The sequence below is a fragment of the Athene noctua genome, chromosome 3, assembly GCF_965140245.1.
Source record: "Athene noctua chromosome 3, bAthNoc1.hap1.1, whole genome shotgun sequence".
Taxonomy (NCBI): Eukaryota; Metazoa; Chordata; class Aves; order Strigiformes; family Strigidae; genus Athene; species Athene noctua.
The window spans coordinates 33943055-33956628 of NC_134039.1; the positions used below are offsets into that span (position 1 = coordinate 33943055).

At 38.7% G+C, this 13574-nt stretch overlaps 1 protein-coding gene across 2 annotated transcripts in view; it reads right to left on the reverse strand.

Moving 5' to 3' along the window:
- ANO4 (anoctamin 4) overlaps positions 1-13574 on the reverse strand; it is a 243818-nt gene that overhangs the window by 37437 nt on the left and 192807 nt on the right. For both annotated transcript variants that reach the window (XM_074902662.1, XM_074902664.1), the window contains 4 exons: positions 10600-10734; positions 9755-9851; positions 9179-9239; positions 1474-1556 (listed from right to left, as the gene is read on the reverse strand). In XM_074902662.1, coding sequence (XP_074758763.1) covers positions 1474-1556; positions 9179-9239; positions 9755-9851; positions 10600-10734 — 376 coding nt within the window. The remainder of the gene's footprint in view (positions 1-1473; positions 1557-9178; positions 9240-9754; positions 9852-10599; positions 10735-13574) is intronic.

The window sequence follows — 13574 nt, forward strand, 5'->3', positions numbered from 1 at the left end:
ATAAACATCTGCAAGACCAGGCCTCCCGGGAAAAAAATATAAAAAGGGCCTCATATTGTACTTGCTTGTGTATTTTGTTAAAGGCTCCTTCTCATTCTGTGGACACTGAGCTATAATCCTGACTTGGAAACTGCAATTTGGTACATCCATCTTTTACCTTAGCTGTCAGAAACAAGTACTGGCTTTTTTGCAACTAGCCATGAGGGGACATGATCACTGCAGGTCAATCCTGACCAATATTTGAATCTCAGGCAGGACTATCTGAGTGTGATCTCTCTGTGACTCATCAGCATTGCCCAGAGCTTGCTGTTAATCTCAGGAGAGTTAAATCTGTATCAGAGTATTTTCTAAATATGGTGACAACAGTCCTGAAGTATATCACCAAGAAGTGACAGCATATGTGCACAATTAATGATGTTCCTGTTGCTTAAAGAAACCAATTTCCAGTTGTGTTACTACATTTTATGTTATTGGATTATTTTCTTAGCTTTTTAGAATTTAAAAAAAAATCCTACCAGCAAATTAGCAACTACACCATTTCACAGCCTCATTGAACTACATTGTCTCATAGATACAAAAATCCCATGGCTCAGAAGTCTGTTTTTCTGCGGGCAAGACTAATGAAAAATAAATTCTTCCACTGAGGCAGCAATATACAAGTTCAGATGCACACTGAGACCACAGCAGCAGCCTTTTACAGTCCCTCCAAGCACTTCAGAACAGCCTCTGGAGAGGAAGGAAAGCAGACTCTCTGGACACCTGTATGTCCAAATCCCACTCAAGCAGCACTTTTTCTGCCATACCCACTGAATCTTGCTTTTCCCCTGCATCAAAAAGCTTATAAATCCACTTAGATCTCAACTCTCAGTCCCAAAAGCACGCTGTGTCTTTCTGGTAACCACCACAGAAAAAGGTTGAGACTATTTTTTGCTATTTAGTTTTCTCCCTAATGGGATTTCCTCTACCAACAGGGGATGAAATAAGTCCTTTTTGTTGGTTCATTTCCCTCAGTCTCTCTGCAGCACTGTATACTTAGGTAAGCAGCACCTGAACATTCAGAAGCTGGTACAAGCCTCACAAGGCTTTCTCTCCATCAATATTCTTAGTGGCTATCTAAAAGAATGGATAAAAGCTCATCTGCCAAAATTCATGGTACCTGGGCTGTCAAGATTTTCCTTGGATTCAAATGAAAAATTTTTTTGTTTCCCCCAAAGAGCATTTTTTTCCCTTTGATCGCTCACAATGACAGCCACTGATATGTTGAAATTAATTCAGATTTACAAAGGTGTGAAAAGAGGACAGTTTGGCCTGGCGAGTTTCTTTGTATTCCAGAGGAAATATCCGAGGAGAAAAATGCTTATTTACTAGTTTATGAAGATTTTACAAATGAATTGAAAATAAATCCAAAAGAAAAGTATTTTTAACCAAATATTTTTCTATTAAAGAATAAGGAGTACATCTTTTTATACAAACCTCTTCTTCTTCCCAGTCTATCAAGTCCCAGTCATAAGCAATCACTGCTCGCCTTCTTTTCCAAAACTCCAGAAAAACAGTTGCTGGAGCAAATAGAAAAAAAATACAAAATTGTTTTTAAGTCAAGAAAATGTTAACAACTAATACAGAACTGTTGAATGAAGCTGTTACATTATTTTCACTGCTTTGCATAAACGGGTTCCTTTGAACAGCAAATCATGCTGATGATCAAAACTGCTTTCAAAAAGCATTGCTTTCTAAGGATTACTTTGCTTGCTTCATGTATGATTGAGGCTTTAGATAGTTCATTTAGTGCTAAATGAGAATGTTTAATTTCTAACCAACAAAGGGAAGACTCTCAAAGAATAAAATTGTTCCTGTGAGTCATCATTACTAGATATAGCAGATTTCTGATGAAGCTAATGATTTCTTGGGGATATTGTAGATAAAGCAGTAACTTTCCCTCTTGGAAAGCCATTTACAATACACAGAAACCAGAACCCAGAGAAAGCACATTCCAGTGCATGTGCAAATGTACTACTGAGGAAATCGGAACTTTTGCCTTACACCTTTCTAATCCAGAGCATTTCTTTGACATTACATGGGTGTGTGTATGTGGTATGGCATTAACCATATTAGCTGACAGTATGGCATTAACCAGTTATCTGACAGTTAAACATTCTGTGCTGTACAGAAGTTATTGACAGAGTTCAAGATAGTATAATATGCCTGTAAACAACCGTGCTTTCATTTTGTGATGGAAAGAACAATCGAGGAAGCACTCACTCATAAAATAATATGCTTGTATTCTGGAGATTAATACTGAGCCTGTTTATGGTTACAGCACTGGCACCAGTTCTGTGAAAGCGAATTTTTAGCCAGCAAGAATGATTATATTTTAATGTATTAGCCAACATAGCTAAGATATGCTTAGAAAATTAACACTGTGAGCAGATAAGGTATCAAAAGCATGTCTGAGGAGGCAGCTATTTGGTTTGAAAGCATTTTCACATATCATGTCATCCTTTTTCTGATAGCTGGAGTTATGTTACATCAAGTAACCAGCTGCTTTATTTTAATCTAATAAAAAAAGTCAATTCAGTCTCCTTAGCTTAATGTTTTTATGACTTTTTGTGATAATTGCAGTATGATTGGTTGGGTTCAGCAAAACTACTAAGTGCTAATGAGGTTCCACTGCTGCTGAACCACCACATTGTTCATTCCTTGACTAATCTTCTGGTGGAGCTGCTTCTCTCCTATCAGCTAATACTGAATTATTTTGTACAGGCTAAACAAGTAGCCCTACACTTTTGGAGACCTGGAAGAAGCAAGCCTGATTGATTGCTCTGTTTCCATTCCAAAAAGCATCTGGAAGCATGACTTGAGTGGGCATATGAGTCCACAGGCATGAACCTCTCAGATATGTCTGTGCTGAACTGTACTTCTTTACTTTCTTGTTTTTCACACACCTGGAGTGAGGAATCCATACATATTATATTTAGTATATTTAGCACCTGTCAGAGTATGTATGTGTAGTTCCCAAAGCTTCTTTAGAAAGCTATTTTCAAATCATTAAGTAGCAAATAGGAAGATCTGCACAGTGATGTTTTAGCTTTTATTGTGTTACGCTTTTCTCCCTCTATCCAGGTCAGTATGCACTTTTCTCTTACTAGATACTTTAAAATGTGCTAGAAATAACTACCTTTGATTGATTCACTATACTACTGAGGTCTTCTAAAAAGCACCTCATTTTGAAATTTCTCTGCTTCTTTTCAAGTAATCACTAATATCCTATATCACACTTCAGCATACTTTTCTGATTTTGACAGCTTAAGAGGACACAGTTGTACTTACTGTTCTCTCATTTTCCAATTGGTATGTTCAAACCAGATGCTGACAATTCTCAGAAACTCTTGCTTGAAATTTTGAATTTCTCATTGGCCTTAATTTCAAAGCCATTTGCTAGCTTTTTCTATACTATGCTTGCCCTGCTTCAGAGTTCAACCTTGGAGCTCAGTTCTCAACAACCACTTGTACAAACAGCTGTCTTAACATCGTTTCCTCAGATGTTTTTGAAACAAGTTGTGATCTTAGCTAGTAATGCAAATGGCCTCTCGCAGCAAATAGCTTAATCTTGACCTTCTCTCAGAAATCCTCTCCCTATTGTATTTCAGAACACCATTTAATATATCCATCATGGAGCAGATCCTCCTGGAAATGACACTAGGTCACATGGAAAATAAGGTGATTGCTGACAGCCATCATGGCTTCACTGAGGGCAAATCATGTCTGACAAATTTGGTGGCCTTCTACGACAGGGTTACAGCATTGGTGGATAAGGGAAGAGCAAATGACATCATATACCTCAACTTGTGCAAAGCATCTGACATTGTCCTGCACAACATCCTTGTCTCTAAATTGGAGAGACATGGATTGGACAGATGAACCACTTGCTGGATAAGGAATTGGCTGGATGATTGCACTCAAAAAAGTTGCAGTCAATGGCTCAATGTCCAAGTGGAGAGCAGTGACAAGGGGCCTTCCTAAGGGGTTGGTACTGGAACCAATGCTGTTTAACAACTTTGTTGGTGATATGAACAATGGCATTGAGTGCATCCTCAGCAAGTTTGCTGATGACACCAACCCGTGTGGTGTAATCAACACACTGGAGGGAAGGTATGTGCCATTCAGAGGGACCTTGACAGGCTTGAGAGGTGGGTCTGTGCAAACCTCATGAAGTTCAACAAGACCAAGTACAAAGTCCTGCACATGGGTCAGGGCAATCCCAAGCACAAATACAGGCTGGGAGATGAGTAGATTAAGAACAGCCCTGTGGAGAAAAACTTGGGGGTATTAGTGGATGGAAAACTGACTATAAGCCAGCAATGTGCACTCACATCCCAGAACTGTATCCTGGACTGCATCAAGAGAAGTGTGGACAGCAGGTTGAGGGAGGGGATTCTCCCCCTCTCCTCTATTCTTGTGAGATCCCACCTGGAGTGCTGTGTTCAGCTCTGGGGTCTCCAACATAAGAAGGACATGGACAGGCTCAAGCAGGTCCAGAGGAGGGCTATGAAGATGATCAGGTGGATGGATGGAGCACCTCCCTTATGAGGACAGGCTGAGAGAGTTGGGGTTGTTCAGCCTAGAGAAGAGAAGGCTCCGGGGAGACCTTATAGTGGTCTTTCAGTAAAAGGGACCTATAGAAATGATGGCGAGGGACTCTTTATCCAGGGAATGTAGTGAAAGGATGAGGGGTAACGGTCTTAAAATAAAGAGGGTAGATTTAGATTATATATAAGGAAGAAACTCTTTACTGTGAGGGTGGAACACGTTGCCCAGACAAGTTGTGGATGCCCCCTGCCTGGCAGTGTTCAGGGTCAGGTGGGACGGGGCTTTGAGCAACCTGGTTTAGTGGAAGGTGTCCCTGTCCATGGCAGGGGGGTTGGACTAGATGGTCTTTAAGGTCCCTTCCAACCCAAACCATTCTATGATTCTATGATATGATTCTGCGATCCTGACTTCTGTATATATGCTATATAGCAGGAATATTGCTGAAGAACCTCCTTAAATTCTGTCTCCTCAGAGAGCAGATCAGTGTGAATGTTTTATGCTAGAGGCAAGGTTTGTAGGAAAGTAGTATCTTATATTAGACTAACATATATTTAGAAAAAATGTTTTATGTTGGCATTTCTTATTGGTTGAAAAAAGTGTTAAATTCTTCATGCCAGACATTTTTACCCTCCCAACTTTGCCTTTCAGCAAGTGTTCTAAAGCTACTTTCTTTATCAAAGGAAACATGCTTCTAGGCAGATGAGAAGAAATTTTGAAAAGGACTTTTCTTGTGTGACTTAGTCTCCCAAAGATATGCTGAGACAAGAGAAACTACCATCAGCCCACCTGGTCTCTAGCAAAGCATTAGAAATTATAAATAGCTAGACTCTCCTGTTGGACAGTTACAGAACTTTGCTACAGAGCTTCAGGAAACATCTAGACAGTGACATCTTTGCATTAGTTTTCTCCAGTACTTGAATTGGAAAAGCAAAATCTACAATTCCATCTGCTTTTACAGCAACATGCTGGGAGTCAACTGATTATTAAATTCACCTAGATTTTTTTCTGAGAATGACTTTTTTCTGCATTTAAATGTCAACAGTTACTTAGAATGAACATCTTTCATTTTCTGTATTTGGTAAGAATTCAATTCAGACAGTGAAAAGAGAGGATTTTTTCCTAGAAAAAAAATAGAAAAAAGATAGGGATTTATCTTTTTATAAGGCTTGACATATGTCAAGGCATACATAAAGGGCAAAGTGTAAGCGTTTCCCTCTAGCACAGCAAACCAAAAAGTTCAACTGCTAGCCTCTTTTTGAAAGCTTTGAGTATCTGGAAAATATCATCAAGACTAGAGATTCTCAAAAGGAACAATTCTTTTCCAGATTCTGAGATGACGACATCTCAGTGAGCATCAGCAACAATCTCTTCACCAATAAGAAAAATATTAGTGTTTATAGGGACTTACTGTTTCCTATAAACCACAGAGATTCATAGCTTCAATCCTTTTGAAAGGGCTTTTTGTTTCAACTGAAGCTCCAATACAGAAAAGGTTACACAAACTACCAGTGAATTACTTCAGTGTACTGAAGGGAGACTATCTTTTGTCCTTTCCAGCATCAGTTTAAAATAAAAATTATCTTAAGTCTTATGACTTCTGGGTATACCTTAGCAAGTGTCTTTTTTTTTTTTTTTCTCCTGCTGTATCAATTACTTTTACCTCTTGTATGGGTTTTTTCTCAAACTGGGCAAAAATACAATAAGTGAGGTGGTGGGTTGATATATTTTTTTAAGAAAAGTGTGTTTCTATTCCAGTATCTCCTGGTGAACTTGACAATTCCAACCTTACTTTGATGGGACCCACATATCCCATAGTGAAGCATTATAAAAGATGGGTCTCTGTGCTTCACAGTCCTACAGACAGGCTCATTGTTGTTCCACAAATCAAGCAGCCCATACTGATATTTTTTTTGTCGTAATTCTGCTCCCTAGCCTGGCCACTGCAGTTTGCTCACCATTTGGAGAAGTATTTTATTTCTATTTAAAAACTGAACAACCTGCTATGTCCATCAGTTAAAGATGTCTTCTGTAAAAGGAGGAAACGACCATACAGATCACTTCTTCATGGAAAGCCAAACCTGACCACACCTGGTTTTGAAAACCCTAAGCAAGTGATTGAGGCTTCTCCCTCAAGACAGGAGTTCATACTGGATCTAAAGACAGTGAAAAAGGTACTTCAGATAATAAGAGAGTGGCTAAGCTCAGGCTAAAGAGGTAACAGAATTCTACCTGCCTTTTTTTTGTTTCCATTCTCTTTTTTTTTTTAAAAAAAGCACTGCTATCATTATTTTATATGCTAGTGTCTGTCAAACTGCATCATCTAGAAGGCTGAACTTTTCACAGCCAATTTGTCATGCACTTGCCAGTTGTTTAATGCTGACAGAAAAAACCATTTCCACAATCAAACTGTTATCACTGTTTCTTCTCTTCCCCTACGATTTACTGAGATGATGGTAATGCCTGCAGCTGCCAATAGACCTACTGCACACTGAAATTCCATTTAAGACAGGCAGTAAGCCAACTCATAAATATAGTACCAGAAAAATTGCTGGGAAAGCTTGGCTTTCCTTGTTCTAATGCTGCTTTAGCCCTAACTGTATGGAAAATATCTCCACAGTCTCACTGTTGTCTCAGCAAAGTCTTATTTAAGAAACTACAGTTTGGGTGAAGTCATAGGATTGCTCCATTCCCCAAACCATTAACTTACACTCACAACTTCCTTCCTGTTGCAGCCCCTACATCCCTCGGTGGCAAGCTCACAAGCATAGTGTAAGGCAAAAAGGTGCTGGGGAAAGCTCTTCACCCCAGCCACTGTCCTATACTCTCTTCTCCACTAGTCAAATCATTCAGAGGGCAGTATTTATTATGTTTGGTTTTGTCTTTATGTGGGATGAGGTGATGGAGATGCATGGATGGGCAGTACATTTTCCAGTCTTGGCAGGCTGGGAGGGAGATATCCCCAGAGGGAATTTGGTCTGGTAATCTGACAGTGATGCTGAAGGAGGGGAAGGAAGGAGAGGCTAACCGAAGTGAGGTGCAGCTCCTGTCAACTAGAGACAGGAAAGAGAAAGTACATACATTTTGTAGGCAGGCATGCTCAGCAACCACAAGGCGGGATCAGGCATGGTTACCTGAGTGAGGGACTGCTTTTTCTACAGCCCTGCTGCAGTGCTGTGAGCACAGCTGTTGCCTAAAAGCAGTGTTACTGTTAAGGAGGAACAAAAGCACTGGTGCAAAAAGCTGCACTCCAAAGACATGCTCACCAGCAGTTAGGAACAGTGACATAAATGGTCAACAATGTTAACACATAAATTTTCCTAGCTGAGATGAAGTCCCTGCCTCCAAACTATCTTGAAAATCCTCAATTTCAGTGAGCACATAGAGAAAGAGTTTGGAAAAGCTGAGTAAACATATAAAAAAATCTTTAAGGCTTAGAAAGTTTTGGTGATTCTCAGCTCCAGTGTAGTTCTAAAACAAAGCTGAAATACCAAGGAGAAACATAAAATCTGTACGATCTGTGGATTTTTTCCTTAATATAATTTGTGGTATTTTAATATCAACATTACATGAAATGGCATGAATAGGCTTGATTGGTATTTGACCTAATTAAATTATTAACTAAGACAAAAACATACTTTTGGAGGAAGGACCTGAGACAGACTGCTAGGCTAATCTATGTTGTCCTGATGGCTCCAATTTTGCCTCCTGGATATCTCTTGTGGCTTGGTAAAGGCATTTGCAGTTTAAAACAGAGATTATAAAATTTACTTGGACACCCTTCCAAAGTTGTTGGAGATGTGTAAGAGGAGAACAATAGCTAAATCAAGATATCTCAAGCACCCGGGGCTGTGAGATGGATGACATTTTTGAGGCCCCACCTCAATGAGCCATTTTCTAAAGATGATAACCTTCTCTCAGAATGGCATGGTAGCAGCTAAGAGCCTGGGCATGCTCAGGGTATGTTTGAAAGACTTTTTGTGCTGCCAGAAATGATTGTTTTCTCTTGCCTTCAATTCTGCCTACAAAACCACAGTAGGAAAAATAGTTGAGCCAGAAATAGAATTGTCCTATTGACAAAATTCAGCCTCCATGGCAACAGTTAGACCACTCTCAGATCAATTTGTCATTCAACTAAATCTGCCATTTATTTCATCAATTTTGCTTTAATTAAAACCAGCTTACATATATTTAAGCTTTACTGCCTTTCTTCAAGGTGGGAAAAACAATACATTAATTCATTTTAGAACAGATACTGAACTGAGCTGTCTTAGCTAAGGGAATCCCTGAGCAGTAACAGAGAAAAGGCCTCAGTGCCAACAGACTGAAAAACAATTACAAAACTCCACAGAATATAAATATCTACACAGACACTACGTACTGTATTCATGTTTTTATTCTAATTAAAATTATTATCACATAAACACCTGATTTCAATCACTTCCATCTTCTTTTTGCAGAAAGAGAAAAGAACCAAGCCTATATTGTTTTTCTCAGTGTCTAAAAAAAAGTGTGCTGGAAATTACAAAGGCCTATGTTGCATCACAATCTTTAAGAAAAAGATTGTGCAATTAATATCAAACCAAAAACTTACCCCACACCGCCATGAAAACAGCAAAAAAGACAGTAGCTCCATTGTCAAAAAGGTGGGTTACCTGAGAGATATATTAATAGTGTGATCAATTTGTGACAATAAGGCTTTATTTTCTATTTTCACCTAATAACATTAATGTGATCATGAGTGCAGCTGGCCTGACAATCCTGAGGATCCTTCCCTTGATGTGTGAAATGCACTTGTCAGTAGAGGACTATTTGACAGCCTGGCCTGGGACTGACCCTTGCCAACACCAGGTGTGAGTATCATCTCAGACCCAAAGCATTAATTTTATGGAGCCACGTACAAAGGATGGATCGTAAGATAAAGGTTGATGCCAAGGACATGCACCTAAGTCGTGACCACTGGGACTGTTGTATCTTTAAGTGCAAATTGCATTCAAGTGTTTTACAACCCAAACTAAATCTTGGTAAAAGACAAAGAATATTAATATTGGTTAATCTTGATCTGTCCTTCCAAGATTTTATCTATCCAGGCTCACTAAAGCCAAATGCAAAAAGTAAAACTTATGCTTTTACCAGGAAAGCATTTCTATTTGCATAGTTTGAAACATACCTTGGCATAAACACAGCTGTCTGACAACCTCATGAAGGGACAATATTTATCACATATAGGACACATTATGATATCTGTAGCTTGGCAGACTTCTTTACTGGAAAAACAGAAAAGATAAAAATTAATAGTTTGATGCACAACAATCAGTCTTAAAACTCATTGATAAGTTTCACTAATATTCAGTTACTTATTGAACAATACTGCTCTGTAACTGAAGTCAAGAGGCTCATAACTGCATGTGTAAAATTAATATTTGTTGACTGTCTAAGACTTCAGAGTTTACAGCCATAACTGCAGAGGATAATTCTTCAGGGCCAGCCTAACAGTATCTCTTTACCATTTCCAGCTTCTCACTGAGTCACAAGTGACCTTCGGAAGGAGGAGGGTGAGGCTGATTGCAGGTAAGTTAAGATTCACTTATTCTTGTGACTTATGTGTGCAAGATTCGTAGAGATGCAGCACTCAGTAGAAGGTGAAAGAGGTTCATCTGAAGAATGCCTTCCTGTTGTGGATCTTTGGGAAGGCCTTGAAGACAGTGAAAATTCCCCACTCTTCTGCTGGCCTGTTACAACAGTAATGAAGGAGCCCTACTTTTTCCCCACTTCATACTGAGTTGCCAGCACCATCAGCAGCTGGAACTGGGCAAGAAACATTGCCTCTCATCCCAATTCAGGAGCACAAAACAAGGGAAGCTCGATACTGGGTACCTTATGAGAACCAAGCACAGTCTTTTCCCGAGCATTCAATAGTTCAAAATGAAGTCATTAACAATTCATATGAAGATTTCTTAAATTATTCATAATAACCCACAGCTGTAGTTTCCCTTATAAAAGTACCCACATTACCTGACTTGGCAGTGGTTCAAAGTGGTGACTCCATACAAAAAGACAAACAATCCAATGAAAGCAGCTGGGAAGAGCATCCCCGTGTACCAGCCTAACCAGGCAAAGTACAGCCCAATTTTCTCACCAAAGTACCGCCTGTTTTAAAACACAACACAGCGAAGTTACCTGCTAATTAGAATAAATTTGCTTAATTTTGCTTGTTAATAGAAAATAAATATATCTATTATATCTGAAGAGTAGATTAGAGAGAAGAAAAAGTCTGCAGCTGAGCTTCTAAATCCACACTGAGGGACCTGACTCATGAATGAACTTATTTAAACTAATTTAAAAATTCACTCATCACATTTTACAGTGAGATGAGTGGATACCTCAGAAAGGAAACACAGTTTATTTTAAAAAGCTAGTTCTTAGTATCTGGGAAATTGATGGCTTGCTTTGCCTTTTGGCTGTGTAACTACCAAATAATTGCGTTGAAATCGGTTTTATCTCTGAAGCTGGTATACCAGCAAAAATTATTTGGGCCCAAATTATTTCTAAGAAATTAATTAACCAGAGGTTATTCTCCAATCCAGTTTATTTTAATTTGATTATTTCTTTTCTTAGCTCAGTTCCTGGAAAACTAATTTCATGATTCTACCACAGGTGGAAAGTAAAGTGCAAGGGAAGTCCAGCAAATAACTTTATGTATCATTTTGCACTGATTCGAGGAAAGTAGTCTGAATTAATCCTAGTTTGTTAGCTATATTGCTTAAAAACTAAAAGCAAAGTGGCCAGGAAGCTCTTATTTGCTACATATTCATTAGCATTTTTCTTCTTCCCAAACACAATGAAACCTTTATTTATGTGTTAAAGAATACATCAAGCACACAAAAAACCCGCTGAACTCATCAGCACAGGAGCAGGCTCATGCATTGTCCTGTGTTTGATGGTCTTGTGCACAGTAGGCTGATGATCAGATTAGGATGCTTTACAAATCAATATACAATTATCATGATTACAAAGAAGACTTTAGGAGATTATGTGCAAGATTAGTTCTAAAGAATGAGGCAAGATGATACTCTTGCACTTCAGAGACATTGCAGACAATTTAAACTTGCATATCAACTGAATTTGAGAATAGCTGCTGATGAAAATCCACTTTTATTCTAATGATGCAACTTCTGATCTGTCCAGAGACAAAGAATGCAGTGAGCCAGCACTACTGGCTCCATTATGCTACTAGAAAACATCTTTGGTTAAACTTTCACAGTGAGGAGGAAAAGACCCATGATGGGCTCCAGGGTTAGAGGCAGTGGAGAAGAGAAATAAACACTTGGTCTGGAATGGACAAAATCATCAGTTTTCAAATGGATATAAAAAATTTCCAGTGTAAGCAATATCTGTCTGGGCTGAGCTCATGCTTTGCCGAGTGATACTGACCTACGCCGATTATTATCATTGGATTTTACTAGCTCTGTATGAGAAGTCAAATATTTTCATGTTGTTTTTAGTCTTCTGCCATTCAACAGAGACTCAAATTTACAGGCTAAAGAGGTGGTAAGCTAACGATAACATATTCAGTTCTGACAAGGGCAGCAGGTCTGGTTGTAAAAGGACTGGAAAGTGCTTAAGCCCTGACTTAAGAGCATTAGTGAGATCTTTGGCCCAATCATTTTCCTGACACCTAGGATGTCAAGCTGTGCCTGCTCCACTGAAAAGGCAAATTTACATTTTAACCTTACTTCCACTTAATATTTATGACCTATTTTTCACCATGGACATAGTTCTAAGTAGTGAAGTAAACCTAACCTTCATCAAGATTTTTTTATTTAATTCTCTGCATTCAAGGATGAATGCTTCCCTCATTCCACCCCCCTAGCCGACAAACATTCATGACAAACTTAATCTCCTGTCCTGTTGAGCCTTTCCATCTGGCACTGCAAATCATAGTACTCTTTTTTGGTCTAGACGTTGAACAGCTTCATCCTAGATGAAGAGCCAAACAAAGTTCAATGTGTGCACAAAGAAGAATGGACATGATGGGGAGTGACCCAAATCTCTGCAATGTAAGGAAAAAGCATCTGAGGCCATTAGTGAGCCTGGTTTTAAAGATAAATGCAGGAAGTTGACATTACTTTGATAGGTGTTGGTTTAAAAATGGATAAACAGCCTCAGTCTCCCACTACTGCCTTTTACTTCATAGCTGGTATTCCACAGGCTGTGCTGCTGCAATTTGCATCAGGATCAAGTCAATATTGCATTTCTTCTGGCCTCATAGTTAGCATTTTTTTTGGTAAGTTTCTGCTCAGATACCACTAGGTTGAATTCTATAAAAAAACCCCCATGGCAGTGACAAGGTCTCTGAAGACTTTCCTAGCTCCCATATTCAGATTAGTTCCACATTTATTCCAATCCATAATTGGGTTAAATTTCATATAGCTCTCCATATTGATGGCAGATCTTTTAGCTTCATGATAACATTTTAGCCAGAACTCAGTAATGTACATGAAGAATTCCAGGGATTTTTTTTCTAGGGCGCATCACTGTGCATTACTTATACCTAAATTTCATCTGTTATCACTCTGTTCATTGAAGGCCTATTTGAAATTTTCCAGTATTGATAACATTGGCATTTTTGTTAACTTTGCTAACTTATAACCATCCAATTTTTCAGATTGTTAGTAAGAATAGAAAAAAATGTTTTGTGTGTTTTATGGTTCTCCAACAGAAAATTTCCTCCACAACTAACATAAAAAAGCACCTAACAGAATAATCCATCTCTCCTATCCTCGGATATGCTGCACTACTAGAATAAAAAAGTAATTTCAGCTTCTCAATTTTATGCTAGAATATATACTAGCCCTCCAATATCACCTACCTTAATGGTGAATTGTCTCTCCCTTCACCCCATTCCAATGGCAGAACTATCACTGACTTAACTGAGTCAAGATTTCAGTCTCACTATTTTGAAAAGTATTAAACTACAGAGCCTGATT